The following is a 19,678-nucleotide window of genomic DNA, read 5'->3' as shown; positions in this document are numbered from 1 at the left end:
TAAATGAAAAATTTCGAAATAGCTTACCGACGATGGTGGCAAATATAAAAACGCCAATGAGGTAGCTGAATATGACAAAGACGAACCTGAAAGTAAAACAAACATTTGAAAACGTTAAAATTTTTATCAAAAAAAAAAACACGAACACGCTTAATAATTACCTCGTGTATCTTTTTCTGATAATTTATATAAAAATAATGTATATACCGCTCCCCATGTGGGGGTACCAAATTGGTTAAAGGGAAAATTATATATATAGCATATAAGCGACGCTCTTTGTGTAAACAAATCGAGCGGAGGTATTTCGAACGATATCAAAACATCGTTAAACTCACTACTCGTTCAAGCAGCCGCCAATAGCGTAATGGTTAGGAGCCTTGACTGCCGTACAAACGGTCGGGTTTCAATCCTGGCTTGAGGTAGTTGCCTGTCTAGCCGCACTGATGAGCTGTGAAACAGCGAAACAGTACTGTATGTGGATGACTATATATATATATATATATATATATATATATATATATATATATATAATTTTCCCTTAAACCAATTTGGTACGCCAAAGGGAAAATTATATATATATATATATATATATTTTGTGTACAGAAAGTTGTTAGTTGAGACAGGTCATTGGTACCGTCGGTTTCAAGCCCGATAATAAGGCCCGTTTAAGGTATCCTTATCAAGCTCTCTTCAGCCAATATTCGTCTATCTTATAACCGGAAGTGTGAAGTATATATACCTCGCGAATCCACGTTCAAATCTCGTTTTGTTTAATCCCCCCCCCTTTTTTTTTTTTTTTATCTCTCTCTCTATATATATATATATATATATATATATATATATATATATATATATCGGGTAATGTAATACCTAATTTTCAACTTTGAATTATTTAAATTTAAGATCTAATTTCGAAAAAATGTTTTTTTTATATGAATCGATTTTAATTTGAACCCCATTTAATTTTAAAATCTCTTTCCTTATGTATAAAAACTTCAAAATCTGTATTGGTATCGGTTAAAAACTTAAAAATTCGTTTAATTATATCGAACATTTAAAAATTTCCAAAAATACGTTTAAAGTTTTAAAAAATATATTTTTAATTATATCAAATCACGTTTAAAAATTTCGAAATACGTTTAAAAATTATTTTTTAAAAACCCAAATCTTTCAAGGTTTGGGGAAGTGAGTATTTATCTATCCTAAGTGATTTCCCTAGTTTATTAACATTATTATATTTTTCTATAGTTTTAAATTCGAAATAGATTATAAATTACATTTATAAAATATAATATATATATATATATGACATTAATTAAAAATCTATAATATAATTGCGATTAAAATCCAAGTTTACCGACTAATTATTTATGTATTTACAATTTTTTTTTTTTTTTTTTTTTTTTTCCTTATATATATATATATATATATATATATATATATAAATAAAAACAACATCTAAGTGTTGTTCTTTTCATTGATCCAATTTATTAGGAGACCCTTCCTTCTATGTATGCAACTTTTCAAAGCTTCACTCCTCACATTTAAACATTTTATTTTTGGGTCATGAATGGACCGGAGGATGTAGTATTTCTCTGCGTTACAGAGTGAGCATTGACTTAATTCCGGGACGTAGGCTGGTCTATGCTCTATTTTTCTCCATTTTATGGAAAAGGGTGTATTTTTTTCTTTAAGCTCCCACACGCGGGTAGCTAATGCTGTATTCATCCTTGTTTTAGCTCTAAAGGAGCTCATATGTGCATAATATCTTTGTTTAAATTGGCCTTTTGTCATACCTATATATATTTCCGGTATATTTGTGGATTGTTCCGTTACTGTGGCCTCATAGACAAGGGATTCAGCTTTACAATTACCCTCCAATGGATAGCTATTTTTGGTCCTGCAAGAGCAGCCTGCGTTATCTATCTTTTTTGGTTCTTTGGATATTATCGACTTTATTGATGGAGCTGTCGAGTAACTAACTTTCACCGTGTTTCTATTAAAAAGTTTATGTAGTCTATGTGTTCTTGGAAAATGTTTGTCTAGAAGGCTAAGAAAACAATGCCCTACTCTAGTTTTAGTGTTCAATGAAAACGGAGGTAAAAAAAAAAAAAAAAAAAAAAAAAAAATTGTAAATACATAAATAATTAGTCGGTAAACTTGGATTTTAATCGCAATTATATTATAGATTTTTAATTAATGTCATATATATATATATATTATATTTTATAAATGTAATTTATAATCTATTTCGAATTTAAAACTATAGAAAAATATAATAATGTTAATAAACTAGGGAAATCACTTAGGATAGATAAATACTCACTTCCCCAAACCTTGAAAGATTTGGGTTTTTAAAAAATAATTTTTAAACGTATTTCGAAATTTTTAAACGTGATTTGATATAATTAAAAATATATTTTTTAAAACTTTAAACGTATTTTTGGAAACTTTAAATGTTCGATATAATTAAACGAATTTTTAAGTTTTTAACCGATACCAATACAGATTTTGAAGTTTTTATACATAAGGAAAGAGATTTTAAAATTAAATGGGGTTCAAATTAAAATCGATTCATATAAAAAAACATTTTTTCGAAATTAGATCTTAAATTTAAATAATTCAAAGTTGAAAATTAGGTATTACATTACCCGATATATATATATATATATATATATATATATATATATATATATATATAGATAAAAAAAAAAAAAAAAAAAGGGGGGGGGATTAAACAAAACGAGATTTGAACGTGGATTCGCGAGGTATATATACTTCACACTTCCGGTTATAAGATAGACGAATATTGGCTGAAGAGAGCTTGATAAGGATACCTTAAACGGGCCTTATTATCGGGCTTGAAACCGACGGTACCAATGACCTGTCTCAACTAACAACTTTCTGTACACAAAATATAAGTACGCTCTTAAAATTTGGATTTTCCTTTTAATTGAGCACTCTGCTGGAATTCTTTTTCCAAAAAAACTAATCATATATATATATATATATATATATATATATATATATATATATATATATATAATTTTCCCTTTAACCAATTTGGTACCCCCACATGGGGAGCGGCATATAAATTATTTTTAAAATATAATAACCCACTGACACGAGTTTCGTCGTCTACGACTCATCAAAGTGGCTGAATCTAGCAAGATTCGAAATCGGGACCCCATGGTAAGAAGTCTAAACCCTTACCTCTCGTCCACCTCGCTGATGAATCGCATTTTACGTAGATGTTATTTGTTTTTTTTTTTTGTTTTTTTGCGATACGTCTTGAATGCATTCAATCATTTACGAAAGTGCATTTTTACCTAAATGCGAGTTGGGAATAAGTTTCCTATTTTTTGAATTCATTCAAAACGTACCAAAAAATCAAAAAACAAATAACATCTACGAAAATCGCGATATATCCGACCAGTCAGCGACGTGGACGCGGAGTAAGGGTTTAGGCTTCTTACCATTGGGTCCCGATTTTGAATCACGCTAGATTCAGCCACTCTGATGAGTCGTAGACGACGAAACACGTGTGCGTGTATAATTATATTTTTAAAATAATATATATGCCGCTCCCGATGTAGGTGTACCAAATTGGTAAAATGGAAAATTATTCCCAACTCGCATTTAGGTAAAAATGCACTTTCGTTAATAATTGAATTTTTTCAAGACGTATCGCAAAAAACAAAACAAATAACATCTATATATATATATATATATATATATATATATATATATATATATATATATATATATCTTATTTATAATATTCCGAATTTTATTATGATAATGCAGTTGAGAATTCGGTAATCGTTCATATACCAATAAATTTAAACTCAGAATAAGGTGACTTGATTTGTAAGCTTCAAAATTACCAGTTTTTATAATCGTGCATTCATATATTATTTCCACAAAATCAAGACAAAAATATTGGATAAATAACAAGTAGTGTATTTTTATTGTTCGTTACAATTGTTTCGCAACCATTCGGACAATTTCAAGCCTTATATCGTTTGAAAATATTCAAAAGAACGGCCTCTCTTCAAACGGTGAGAAAAACACCTTTTTAATGAATATATATATATATATATATATATATATATATATATATATATATAAAGCTGAATGTATGTGTGTGTACGTGTGTGTGTGTGTGTGTGGTCACGAATAAGTTTCTTATGTGGTTGACTATTTTAAAAAACTGATTACATATAATGATGGAAGATGTATCGAGACACAGGAATGGGTATGTTTGATCTGGCAGAACGGTGGTTGGGTCTGCGTTCGTGCCTGATCCACAAAGTATGGAAATAAAAAATTAAAAAATTAAAAAAAAAATGTTTACAAGTGTTTTTGATATACATGTACATAATAATACTTTGATAAGTATGTTTTAACTTAAATAAGGATGGTATAATAAAATTGTGGGGTCCGCGTTTGCGCCTGGCCTACATAGAATGGAAATAGGCACAAACTTTAATAAAGACTTTTCATATCTGTCTGCGTAAGTATACTTTGATAATTATGTTTCAGTTTGGAGAAATGTGGTATAATAAAATTATGGGGTATTCATTCGCGCCTGACCTCCATAGAATGGAAATATGTCACAAAGTTTAACAAGGTTTTTTGATATAGATCCACAGAATATTGTGATAAGTGTTTCAGTGTGAACAGGTATGGTTTAATAAATTATGGGGTTTATCTTTTTTTTTTACACAGTGATCACCACTTATCAAGGCCCGGAAGTCACTCAGGGATAAGGGTTATTGCAAGTACATTACGTTAGTGTGGAGATTTGATGAAGTGTTTACTTAAGGGGGCGGTTCATTAGGAATTTGTTAACATTGGACTCGAAGACATCCAAGTTGTAGTCCGGTGGGAAGCAGGCAGACGGAACAGAGTTCCACAGGCGTGCATTTCTAAGAAATAATCTATTTTATTTTTACTTTCATCATATTTTGCTTTGGTTTTAATACCCCCAAATTCGAAACTATCTCTTTACAACCCTTCCTTTTCATAACCTATCATACTTTCATAAATCAGAGTTCATTTTCTGTAAGCTGTTTTTGGACCCAGTCAACGACGTGTACTTTTGCTAGTAAAAGTTGAGGCCATTTTCCAGAGGTAAGGTAACCAGTGAAATATAACGAGGTTAATACAAGAGTGCTCAATACCAATGGAGAGCAAGGTATGCTTTCAATTTATTTTTACTTAAGGAGTAACATGTTGCTACACAGTCATGGGCATGTTTCGGTCTTACAGTATTTTGTAACTAGAAATCTCTTCAGGTAATCACGCTTATATTAAAATCGAAATAAGTAATGAAAATTCAAAATTCATCTTACAGTAAAAAAATGTTTTTTTTTTAGATAAAAAGTATGCTCCCCCCTTTTTTTCCCCTTTTTGTTACTGTAAGATGACTGTTGAATTTTCATTACTGATTTCGATTTTGATATAAGCGTGATTGCCCGAAGAAGTCCCTAATTTCTAAATACTAGAGGACCGAAACATGCTCATGACTGTGTAGCAAGACATTACTGCTTATGTAAAAACAAATTAACAGTGTATATACAGGGTGTCCACAAAGTCTAACTACATTATGTAGCCAGAGTTCGTGGGCACCGTGTAGATTATGTAGCCAGACTTTATGGGCACCCTGTGTGTATATATATATATATATATATATAAAATTATTACTATGATAATTTTTTTAATACCTATGGACATTAATGTTTCATCCTTTCAGGAATCTATCAATGCAGGGAGTTATGATTACAGCTGGTTGAGAGATTCGAACCTGGCCACAAAACCATCTGACTCTATTAGCAAGGAACAAGTCTGGCTACATAATCTACACGGTGCTCACAAAGTCTGGCTACATAATGTAGTCAGACTTTGTGAACACCCTGTATATATATATATATATATATATATATATATATATATATATATATATATATAGATATAGATATAGATAATGCTCCCTATCTTGGGTTGAGCATATTGCGAAGTGATATACAAACTGCCATGAGCGTATTAAGTGATGCTCTTTGTGTAAACCAATCGAGCGGAGGCATTTGGACGATGTCAAAACATCGTTAATTCACTACCCACACAACAGCAGTCGTGTAGCGCAATAGTGAGAAGACTTGACTGTCATTTGGGCGTCGGGTTTCGATCCTGGCTTGAGGCAGTTGCCTGTCTAGCCGCACTGATGAGCTGTGGATGACTGTGATGCTCCCTATCGTGGGTTGAGCATGTTGAGCAGTGATATACAAGCCGCACTGATGAGCTGTGAAACACCGAAGCAGTACTTTTAAATTCATAGTATTATATTACGAATACAATATTTTTTAAATGAATTATAAGATAATATTTATTTCTAACTAATTTTTACATAATAACATACAGATAGTTTTAAAACTTTATATATAATATTCTTTTTATTTTTATTTTCTTATTTTTATCTATTTATTTATTTATTTATTTTTTTTTTATTAATTTATTTATCTTTTAATAGACCTACTTTCCATGACTCAATTTACTATAGGACGCGTGTACAAACATCCAGTTTATTTCCCTTACTTTTCTCAGAGTTTATAGACTAATATGACAGTTAACATTAGATCACTACTTCCTCTTCTTTTCTTCCTCTTTTTTTTCTTCTTTTTTTTCTTCTTTTTTCCATTACGCGCTGTTCTATTTCTTTCACTATATATCCGTATACTTTCGCCCCTTCTTCCTAGGTTAGTAAACGCGTGTCAAGGCATTTACATGTCAGAACGTACATCTTAGAGGCGTGTGTGTGTGTATGTGGGTGTAGGTGTATGTGTATGTGTTGCGTGTGTGTGTGTGTGAGTGTGTGTGTGTGTGTGTGTATCTATGGTTACATCGAGCTGCCGCTTATAAGTGTCTAATCTAATATTTTTATTTGTTATTTTTAATTTTTATTTTTTATTTTTTTAAATCCCTACCACCCTCTCTATAAATGTATTAAGTGGATTGCTACTACCACCACCTTTGGTTTTTTGAGGGTCGAAGCCCGATCTTTTCTTTTCTTTTTCAGTATCAAAAATGTAATTGTCTGATTTAGATGCTTGAAAATACCATAAGGTTGAAATAAATTATTGCATCGACAATTATGTAATTTCCGTGTTATAATTTTTATCTTATTGCTCTGTTTACCACATTGAGCTCTCATACCCGGATTTTCTCTGGAATTATTCCATTATAACACTATATATATATATATATATATATAATTATTTACTATAATAATTACACTAGTGTTTCATCCTTTTGGGAATCATCAGTGCAGGGTGTCACGATTAACATCAGTCGATAGATTCAAACCCGGCAACAGAAGCCATCTCTGGCTGCATTAGCAAGGACATAATCCATTCGGCTACCGTTAACGGTATAAAATAACTTTGAAATGTAAACATTTTATTTTTAAATGTTTTTTACGTCAGTCTGAGTGATCTAATCAACTGAAAGTGCTCAATGATAAGAAACGAGTTTCTTAAAGGGGCTGACAAAAATTATTTACTGTAATAATTATAAAATTATATATATATATATATATATATATATATATATATAAAGCCGATATTTTATTTTTCTTTTAATTTATATATATATATATATATATATGTGTGTGTGTGTGTGTGTGTATATATATATATATTATTGGAATTTTTTCCCCTTTTCCTTGTACATATTTGTGAATTATTCCATGGATTTCGGCCTTTTGGATTATTTTGAACCATCTTCCAATTACGTGATTTCCTTGGATTTTACTTGTGCGAATGGAAATTTAATTAACTTTCTTGAAGTTATATTTTTGGATTTTACCGTCATTGGATAATTTACCTTTCACCAGACTATCCATTCACGTGAAATCACCTTTTTTTTCGCCATATTCCCTCTGCTTTCCGTTTTGTTATCAAGTAAGATCTTTGACTTGCAGTTTCATCAAATGCTTTTGTATGCAAAATCCGATCCTGCATTTTGCTAATTCCTACCCTCTGATGAGAAGGAAAGTATTTCTTCGAAACTCCGCGGATTAAGGACTATCCACTTGTCAAGTGTTTCCTTTTCAGATTAAATATTTTTTTAAACTCTTTTTCAAAGTGTTTTTTAACATGTCTTATTAACTATTTGCTCTTATATATATATATATATATATATATATATTTATCGACTTACCTGTTGTTGCCGTGTACTTACATTTATGTATTTGAATGTATGTGTGTATATACTTGTATGTGTAATTGATGTATCCGGTGTTATAGCCTATACGAAATAAGCTAAAAAATTAATATAATACCGCACACTCCACACCTATTAGATCAACTCCATCCTCAACAGAATAAGTTCATTAAACAAAATATAACAAAACGACATACAATATCACTCGAAACCAATCTAGAAGCGAGACGTATAGCCACCAAAGCTATTCCCGAGCATTACATTCATCATTTAGCAAAATCACATGCTTAACGCTTAAAAAAAAAATGCACTAATATCAGACACGATTCCACAAGCAGATTGACGATGTCGGCTAATTATAAAAGTCAATAAAGTCAATTAATCAAACAATTACATACCTTGTATGGACTTTGTGAAAATTGATGATTAAAGAAAGAAAAAAAATGAAAGACATACAGGAAAGACCTTTTCAATAATTCACACACCAGAAATGTGTGACCAGTTTTTATTTATACGTTGAGAAACAGAAAGATACACGTCAACTCACTGTTTATATATTATTCCTTAATTGGAATTCATTTTTGAGATGAGCATTATATATATTAATTTATTTTTATTTCGGACTATTATTCTCATCTTTATTAGTTGTTGTTTTTCATCTTTTATTGGTTGTTGTTTATTCACAACGTTTCGGCCAACTATTCCTCTGGCCTTCATCAGGTGGTAACCGCGACGGACAGGAACTTCGAATCTCGTAACTGCATTCTCAGCCATCACTGCCATCCGAAGGCCAGAGGAATAGTTGGCCGAAACGTTGTGAATAAACAAACCAATAAAAGATGAAAAACAACAACTAATAAAAGATGAGAATAATAGTCCGAAATAAAAATTAATAAATATATATAATGCTCATCTCAAAAATGAATTCCAATTAAGGAATAATATATATACCAATCGGTACGGACCCGACTATGGAAGATCAGATAATAAATAAACGTGGATTTATAAGATCAAAAAATTCAACCTTGATCGCCCTTCGGGGCCCGTGGCGCAGTTAATAGAGACGTTGAATCTCTACAGTTCCAGATGAACATTGTCTGAAGACAGCGGTTTTAATCCCACCCAAAGCGTGCCAGAGGTTTACTTGGCCAAAAATGTGGTGAGACTACAACAACTACGGATGGCAGTGATGGCTGAGAATGCAGTTACGAGATTCGAACTTCCTATTAGTCGCGGTTACCACCTGACGAAGGCCAGAGGAATAGTTGGCTGAAACGTTGTGAATAAACAAACCAATAAAAGATGAAAAACAACAACTAATAAAGATGAGAATAATAGTCCGAAATAAAAATAAATTAACTCACTGTTTACACAAACTGCCTTAAATAAATAAGGATGGACTACTGTTGCCACATTTGGACAGGAGCTGCTAGAAAGGACTTGTCCTGCCTTGATAGAGTTCAAAATAGACTTCGTAGGAGATGCCCTTTTCTCTTCCCTGCAACCTCTATCTCACAAAAGAGATGTTGCGAGTTTGTCTCTGCTTTATCGTTATTTTCACGGAAAGTGCGTGACTGGGCTTCAATCTATGGTACCCCCGTCGCCAAACTTTCAGAAGAAACACTCGTCTAGCTGAAAACACTATCAATAATTCCCCCACTCGTTATCTGTGCCTAAACCTAAACGTAGATTCCATGAACAAAGCTTCTTTCTTAGAACTGCACGTCTGTGGAATTATCTTCCGTTTTCCTGCTTTCCGGCTGACTACAATCTGGTTATCTTCAAGTCCAACGTAAACAAGTTCTTGATGAGCTCTTCCACTTAGTTAACAAATTTACCTAATTTCTATTATTAACAATTACTATATTGCTCAATTGACTACTGTACACTCTTAACCCTTATCCTCGAGTTGTTTCTGGGTCTTGATAAGTGGTTATGCCTATGTAAAAAAAAAGTATCTAGACGTTTTTCATATGGGCAGTAAACACATGAAACTCTAGTCCCCTTCGAAGTAATCTCCTCCGGCTGCAATGCACTTGTTGTACCGTTCAAACAACTTCTGATTTCCCCATGGAAGTTCTCTTGTGTGAGCGTGTCAATGATCCTTGTCGCAGCCTCACAGCCTCTTTCATCCCCTCATTTGTCTCATCACGACAGCCTATAACGTTTTCCTTGAGCTTAGGGAATAACCAAAAGTCGAAAATAGAGGGAGGATGAGGAACTGTCATGAAGCCCATTTTGGTCAAATAGTCTGTGACAAGGATGGAGTTGTATAGACTTTGTGGAAGTTGACGACCAAAGAAAATAAAAGCACGGAAGACACGTTGAAAAAGCCCTTTTCAATAACACACCCCACCACACACACGAGAAAAAAACAAGGATGGGAACAACATAAAAGAGCAGGAAAGTTCCTAGAGGAGCTTAAACAGGAATATATAGACAAAGATGCTTCACTCCAATGGCTCAAGAGCGGGAGACTTCCATTTGATGAGGAAAGACTCATTATAGCCAGTCAAGATCAGGGCTTACTCACAGATGAATTAAAAAAAAAAATGGCCGGCCTACAAGCAAATGGCCAATGCCGGTTTTGCCACTCAGCAATTGAGAGCCCAAGCCACCTAATGTCTGCATGTCCAATCTTATTGGCAGATGGCCTTTACACTGCCCATCACAACAAAGTATGTAAGTACCTCCATTGGAAGATCTGTGGAGAGATGCAACTTGACAGAGCAACGAACATCTGGGAACATGAACCACCACCAATAACATCAAACGGAAAAGTGATCGTGTTCTATGACAAAGACATACAGGCGGGCAGATACATAAAAGACAAAGCTATCAAACCAGATATTGTAATATGGAACAAGCCCGAAAGAACTGCACTCATTATAGATGTCACAGTCCCAAATGATTTCGGCCTTAATAGAGTTGAACGGGAAAAGATAACAAAATATTAGGACTTAAAAAATGATTTAAAAACGACATGGTCTCTGAAAGAAATAAACATTATACCGGTTGTGATAGGAGCAACTGGTTTAATAAAAAAGAACCTTTAGAAATACTTAGAAGCAATCCCTGGAAAACCAAGCTGTAACGAGATACAAATAGCAGCCATAAAGGGAACAACATCTATTCTTAAAAGAGCCCTCGGATATAAATTTAAATCATAAGAGAATCAAATGTTAGCTCCAGGAGGGAGTCCGTTGATATCTTAAAACATACTGAAGTTAAATAAAAACAAAAAAAAGAGAAATATGTGACCAACTTTTATTTACATACTGAGGAAGAAAGTGTAAGATTCACGTCAACTCACTCGTTCATATACAAGCTAAACAAAATGTAGACGTCATCAAAATAACAGCTCAAGGGAGATAATTTCTAACAGCTCGCTTAACTCCAACACTTACAACAAGAAGTTAAATAAAGAATTAGTTCCGCCGTTTACATACGATATTAAAAAAAATCATCTTAAAGTAAAGTGTCCGACAATAGTCGATGGCAACCCGAAGGCCCCTTTCTTAATATTTCCTACAGCAAGTTGTAGAGAAGGTCGCCATTCCATTCCTAAGAGTGTCACTTATCTTCACCTAATAATGCTTAGTGTTTAGCAAGAAGGTATCAAGTACAATTTAAAATAAAAATCTTTGCTATGAATCGCCTGAGGATTGAACCCCGTTTTCCCAGCTCGTTTGACATTACATTGGACCGATTATTTATTATCTATACTCCTATAAATTTATGTGTGGATATTCATATTGAAAACCCTTTTTCCTATTATTTAGTTATTTATTTGCTACCCCACTGAGCAAATTGGGCACAGGGCCGTTTTTAATGTGGAGAGTGAGAGGTGGGGGACCAGTCCCCCCCACCCCAAGTGTTTGTGCCGAACGCTCATACTCGAAATCGACGATAGAGTTCATCATATATATATATATATGTGTATATATATATATGTGTGTGTGTGTGTACTAGTTGCCTAGAATATATATATATATATATATATATATATATATATATATATACAGCAATTAAGCTACATAGAATATTCCGCATTTCATTCTCATGAGAATCCATCAGGCTGATGCCTAACGAATTCTCACGAATAGTCTGAACCTAGAATTATATAGAATTTTGTTTTGACGAATTCTCACGAGAATGAAACGCGGAATATTCTGTGTAGCTTAATTGCCATATTTTTTTTCATAACTTACTACCTAGCTCTACGTATGTATCGAGCACTGTTGAAGTAAATACTGAAAATTTAAGCGTAAAATTGTATCTTTGTATACTAATTTATGTGATAAAATGAAATATATATATACACATATATATATTTTTTTAATTACATTTTCACCCCAAACAAGGCACATTGCCACTTTGATTATAGGGGGCTACTATCGGGGACATAAGCATCAGGGGTACTGTGTAGGAAGTTGGGCAGCAAGATGTCGGTTCACGTTGCACTTGAACTTCTGCATGTCAGTGCAGTTGGGGAAGCAGGGATCCGAAAGGGAATTCCAAAGTCTAGCTGTTCTGGGGAAGAAACTACTGGAGTACAAGGCTCTCTTGCATCTTGGGATCTCTACCATGAAGGGGTGGGATTTAGCTGCTTGTCGGTATTGTCGGGGGTATTTACGTCGTGGGGGCACAAGTGTTTGCAGTTCGTCAGAGCATTCTCCGTTAAAGTACTTGTAGAACAGGCAGAGGGATTCAACATTTCGTCGATGGGACAGAGGCTGAAGTTAAGATGACATTTCAGGACCTATCAGATTGGCGACTCTTTTTTGAACCTTGTCTAGGAGTGAGAGACTAGTAGCAGATGCACGAGCCCAAATGTGACAACAACACTCCATACATGGGCGAATGGTGGCCTTATAGAGGTACAGGATACTTTCAAGCGTTAGTAGCTTTCTAGCACGGTAGAGAGAACCCACCTTCTGCACAGCAGCCCTGGCAATGTTCTCAATGTAATTGTTCCAACTCATGTTTCCTGTGAACGTTAGGACAAGGAGTTTAAAAGATGTACTTTCAGATAAAGAGTCATTGGCCATTGCTATTATTTTTCCTAGAATACATATCTCATATAAAGATAAGTAAAATGATTAATAATTAATATTTCTTTTTTATGTAATTTATATTAATTTTTTTTTTATAGGAGATTGGATGGGTGCATGTCTTCACTGGGAAAGTTTACAAAAACAATATGTCTATGTTGCTTATCATGTTACCTAAAATATATATTCCATAATTCGTAATTATTCGTTTAATACTCTCTCTGACTGTTTACTGTGAACGCCCACCGACATGACATTTATAGGTACTTAAATGTTGTTCCATTTATGAGGGTCCTTTTTAAAAAAATTTTTTTTTAATTACATTTTCACCCCAAACAAGGCACATGTCCACTTTGGTGCAGGGGGCTACTATCAGGGGTAGCAACTACTGGAGTACTATGTTGGGATTTGGGCAGCAAGATGTCGGTTCACGTTACACTTGAACTTCTGCATGTCAGTATAATTAGGGAAGCAGGGACCTGGAATGGAATTCAAGAGTCTAGCGGTTCTGGGGAAGAAATTACTGGAGTAGAAAGATCTTTTACATCTAGGGATCTCTACTGTGTGGGGGTGGGATTTAGCTGCCTGTCGGGTTTGTCGAGGGTGTCTACGTCATGGGGGCACAAGTGTCTGCAGTTCGTCAGAGCATTCACCATTAAAATACTTGTAGAACAGGCAGAGGGATGCAACATTTCATCGATGGGACGGAGGCTGAAGCTTAGATGACAGTTCAGGGCCTATCAGATTGGCGACTCTCTTTTGAACATTTGTCTAGGAGCGAGAGACTAGCAGCAGATTCACCAGCCCAAATGTGACAACAATACTCCATACATGGGCGAATGGTGGCCTTATAGAGGTACAGGATACTTTCAGGTGTCAGTAGTTTTCTAGCACGGTAGAGAGAGCCTACCTTTTTCGCAGCGGCCCTGGCAATGTTTTCAATATAATTGTTCCAACTCATGTTTCCTGTGAACGTTAGGCCAAGCAGTTTGAAAGATGTACTCTCTGAAGGCACGACGCTAGTCTACATTGTGGTTTTGTGACTGGGTTCGAATCTCTAGACCAGCAGTAATTATCACTTCTTACACTGACGGTTGCAGAAGCATGAAATAATCGTATCTGTAAGCATGGAAATGATTGTTAATATTTATAAATTTATCTGTAAGCATGGAAATGATTGTTAATATTTAGTCAAAATATTATAGTCAGATAGTTATACTAAATTAAAAAAACCCCAAAAATACAAAAAATTTATTTCACGAACCTAACCTATTTTTTATATTTTTATAATTTTTCTGCTCCTTTGTGAAAATTAAAGTCAAGTTACAAAGCGATTAAACTGTGATTTTGATAAAAATACGGTAAAGGATCTTAGTTCTAGAAAAATATCAAATTTAAAGCTTAAGGAGTCTCAAGAATAAATTGGAATTCAAGGAATCTTGTTTAATTGGTACCTAATGACTTTTTATCCATAGTCATTAGGTACCAATTAAACAAGATTCCTTGAATTCCAATTCATTCTTGAGACTCCTTTTTGATCAAAATAAGGTAAAGGATCTTAGTTCTAAAAAAATATCAAATTTAAAGCTTAAGGAGTCTCAAGAATAAATTGGAATTCAAGGAATCTTGTTTAATTGGTACCTAATGACTATGGATAAAAATTAATGCAAATCTGAAATAATTGAAGTTTTAGATTGTGCCAATGTTTATCCATATACAAAAAAAAGGCAAAAATGGCACGTGCGTTTTTGTATGTCCAGCAAAGGCTTTTTTATTGGGGGGGGGGTTCTCGAGAGGTTTACTATGTTTTACAGCTTTTTATATACTCCCTAGATTATAATATCTACGATTTGCGAAGGGACACATCGTTTCTACATTTATTTTGATCGACTTTTATAAAATTCATGCTATTCCATCCTCTCGCGTGTTTTTTTGTATAAAAGCGAACGTCATTCGCCAGCCTTCTCAGCCGGGACCTCCAGAAAAAGCAATTAGCTTTGATCAGTGTGGGGAAAAACCTTTATATCAAACAATTGCTATTCATTTGGAGAGCTCCCCCTTCTTGGAGGGGAGTGGGTAGCTGGTTTTCCCAACATCGTGGGGAAACAAATAAATGAAACGGTGGAAAGCTGAACTGGCCTTCAGCCAACGTTCATTTCTGCATTCACTTAGCAAGACAACTTTTTGATTGACATCGCTAAATTTGAATGCTTTCGATTTCCTATGGCTTCATAGCATAGCGGTAAGATGTCATATTTTCTTTCACTTTCTTTTCCACCTTCCCGTCACAGGTTCGTCACGTGGTCGTCACGGGTTCATCATGGGTTCGAGTCTGCCTGCCTACTAACACCTCTTTTATATTTTATTATTTGTGCTCAACACATACCTACAAACACATTAATTCCATAGCTAATATAACATACTAACCCAACGGATCACTGGTAGTCTGGTTAATACTAAAATGGCCGAGAGAGCTAGCTAACCGGATTCAAATTTCGCTTAGCAGATCTAAATCGGGTTAGGGTTAGAAGAAAAGAAAACAAAAGGTTTAGATTGCAGGTTTTAGCAAAGAAAAAAAAAATTAAAGAAAGAAAAGCAATGAAATAGAAACTACATTAAGTTCAAAGAGATTTTCGCTTTGTTTACAAAGAGGAAGTTTTCAAATATTTCATGTAAATAGCATTTAGAATCTGCAAGTGAAAGTTTTGAAACCAGTTAGCAATTTCAGTTATTTATTTTTTCATTCGTTCAAAAAAGTCATCGTAAAATCTTAAACAAAACGATTTTATACTATTTTTAATTGGAATTCATTGAGATGAGTATTATTTATTAATTCTATTTATTGCGGACAATTATACTCATCTTTTATTAGTTGTTTCATGATGGGCTGTGGCGCAGTTGATAGAGACTTTGAATCTCTGCGGTTCCAGGTGAGAATTGTCTGAAGATAGCGGTTTCAATCCTACCCAAAGTCAGCCAGAGGCTTACTTGGCCAAAACGTAGTGAGATGACAACAACTATGGAAGGCAGTAATTGCTGAGAATGCAGTGTGGAGAACCAAAGTTCCTATCCGTCGCGGTTACCACCTGACGAAGGCCAGAGGAATAGTTGGCTGAAACGTCGTGAAACAACAACTAAGAAAGATGAGGAGAATAGTTCACAATAAATAAAATTAATAAAACAATTTTACCATTATTTTTTATTCATCTAAAGAAAATATCCTGACATTAATTGTTACAGTCGAAGACATTGTTGAAAAAATAAATGACTAAAATCTACGAGGTGCCTTCAATAAGTTTCCAGACTTTATCTGTACACGCATTTAAAATTGTCATAGACTCTTGAAAATTCAGTATACTATAGCTATACATCTTACGAGATGGCCGACCAGTTTTTATGATTTCAGGTTCCAATGAACAGCTACAACATCAATTGGAATACGCCCTACTAAAGTCTGATTGCCACAGCTGGTGAATTTCAAAAACGCAATCCGGACGCGAGGACACTTTAGAAGAACGATATGCAATAAAATTCTGTTTTATACTTGGAAAAATGTCACAGAAACTTATAAAATGCTTCAGACTGCTGTTGGACCATCTTGCATGAGTCGAGCATCAATTTTTGATTGGCATAAGAGATTCAAGGAAAGCAGAGAGTCTGCGATAGATGATGAGAAGTGTGGGAAAAGTTAGGAAGTTAGAACACCAGTGGACTGCACAAATAAAGAATTTCAAGGATAAGGACCATCGTGTGACTACAGTGACATTTTGATGTCAGTGTGGGAACTGTACACACAATTATTTACGAGGAACTGAAGATGTGGAAGATTTGCAAAAAGTTTGTCTGAAGGGTGCTTCATCTTTGCCACAAACTATTTGACCAACATAAGTATAAAGACAGTTCCTCACCCGTCATACAGTCCAGGCCTTGCTTCCTGTAACTTTTGGTTATTCTCTAAGCTCAAGGAAAACCTTAGAGACTTTCGTTATGAGACAATTGAGGAGATGAAAGAGGATATGATGAGGACTTCCATGGCAAGCTGTTGGGACCATACAGCAAGTGCATTGCAGCCGGAGGTTGGTTGGTTGTTTTTGTTTTACGGCATATCAACCTTTTTCAGGTTATTTAATACCGAATCTAGTTATTTTGAGGAACGATTTTTAATGGAGTATATATATATATATATATATATATATATATATATATATATATATATATATATATATATTTAAGTCAGATTCTATTCAAACCATAGTTGGGACCCTAACAAGTACTACCACTCCGGGTCAGAGTGGACCTGGGAGCAATGGCAATTAAAGGGTGGCTCCACACTCACTAAGGCCTGCAAGGTGGGCTTCACCATCGGATATAGTTTTAGGTCATATCCAGGACCTGCAGCTGAAGGAGATTACTTCGAAGGGGACTAGAATTTCATGTGTGTACTATCAATAAAAGTGCCCATACAATGAATTCTGGAAGCTTAATTAAGGCACCTCGTAGTTGTTAATGTTAATTTTTTTTTAAGCTCCTCATTATAAAACTTGTTAAGCTTTGACTGGAGCTGTTGCCGTGAAAAAAAAGAATGGTTTTCTAAAATTTTCAGATTATCCTTCCGCAATAATGTTTTCAAACATGTGGCCAATTCCCTTCTTCTAATGACAGTAAAGGATGCTTCTACAATGTGGCAAATAAAACTACACCTACTAATGCAACTATTACTGAAACTATTACAATAAATTGCTTTTACTACTTCTACTGCTACTACTACTACAAAAACAAAAACTGTAAAACTAAGATTAATGCTCATATTGCAAGTATGGCAACTAGCGGGACCTGCGGAAATTCCACAAAAGACTATTTCATATGTAATATGTTGATGTTGGCATTCTGTGGATGTTCAGCGTAAATGGAGACTCCCTAGTATTATTGTAGCTCTTTTGTTATTGTTTATTTTGTTTATATATATATATATATAAAGTACAGGATCCTGTACTTTAAAGAACCCCAAAATCTATTAAACTGTAGAAGAGAAATAGCAAATAACTGTGTTCACAAAATAAAATTTACTCTAGGATAGCGATACAAAATAGTTTTAAAACTAACAAAAACAACAGAAAATAAACAAATAAATAAATTAAATAAACATGAATATACATAAACGATCACCCATATATGTATGTGTATATACATGTATATATATGTGCATATATGTGTGTGCACATATGTATATTTATATATAAACTAAAAAAAAAGAAGAAAATGTCTGCCTTAAACCACCAACCTAGTTTTAAAACAGATCCTTTGTTCGATAAAATGCATGCCCATTGGCTGATGGAAGGGGCGTGGTGGATACTAGAAAGCTGATTGGCTAACTAAATCCTCAACAGAAGAGGGCCATATAAAAACGATAAACAACCACAGAATTCGCGCATAAGCCTGACGAATCCTAGAGTGGATGAAACACCGAATATTCAGTGTAGCTTAATCGCCATATATATATATATATATATATATATATATATATATATATATATATATATATAATGAGAATAATGGAAATAGTATGACGGCAAAATAGAGAAATAAAAATAAAAAAGAAACAAACCGAGTTATGTATTCATCAACGTTTCGTCTTTATTTCATCCAGAAGAAGTCTTGAAATGAAGACGAAACTTTGGTGGATACATAACTCGTTTTGTTCCTTTTTTATTTTTATTTCTCTCTCTCTCTCTCTCTCTCTCTCTCTCTCTCTCTCTCTATATATATATATATATATATATATATATATATATATATATATATATATATATATAACTTGAGTTCCTTCAGCTATTATCGAAACCGGAACCAAAACTTATGAATATTCCTTGGTAAAATTATTTATAAAAATTAAATGACTTGAGTGCCATCAGCTATAATCGAAACCCAAACCAAAGTTTATGAAGAATGTTTGGTAAAATTATTTATTACAAGAAATGGAAGTCCAAAGAAATTAAACGACAGTCATTCGGATGTAAGCGTGACACACAAAATAAATAACACACACGCAATTCTATTAATATATAGACTAGTAGGACCTGTGGAAATTTCAGAAGGGACCCATTCCTATGTAATATATAGATGTTGGCATCTGTGATATTATTGTAGCTCTTTTGTTAAAACTGCAAACGTATTTATCTAAGCTAGCAGGGACGCCCGACGTAGCCTAGCCATAAAGTACGCTTAAATATGATATTTTAATTCTTACAGATTTCGTATATATTATTATAGAGTTAATGTTCAATGTTTTTATATATTATAAAGTTGCGATTTCCAAAATAAAAAAATATATTCATATGACTTGGGTTCATCAGCTTAAATCGAAACCGAATCCCAAAACTTATGAGGAATTCTTGGTACAA

The 19,678-nt window shown here is 33.8% G+C and overlaps 1 protein-coding gene across 9 annotated transcripts in view; it reads right to left on the bottom strand.

Annotated features, from left to right (window-relative positions):
- The window catches only part of LOC145269516 (uncharacterized), a 962,295-nt gene that overhangs the window by 246,874 nt on the left and 695,743 nt on the right, over positions 1–19,678 (bottom strand). For all 9 annotated transcript variants that reach the window (XR_013865075.1, XM_080125267.1, XM_080125266.1 and 6 more), the window contains one exon: positions 28–86. Coding sequence is in view for 8 of the 9 variants with exons in the window: in XM_080125267.1 (XP_079981393.1) it covers positions 28–86 (59 nt within the window). In the remaining variant the exon portion in view is untranslated. The remainder of the gene's footprint in view (positions 1–27; positions 87–19,678) is intronic.

The sequence above is a fragment of the Euprymna scolopes genome, chromosome 45 (genome assembly GCF_053919585.1).
Source record: "Euprymna scolopes isolate OS-2025 chromosome 45, ASM5391958v1, whole genome shotgun sequence".
Taxonomy (NCBI): domain Eukaryota; kingdom Metazoa; phylum Mollusca; class Cephalopoda; order Sepiida; family Sepiolidae; genus Euprymna; species Euprymna scolopes.
The sequence above is the reverse complement of the archived record's forward strand: the minus strand, read 5'-3'. Positions and strand labels throughout refer to the sequence as shown.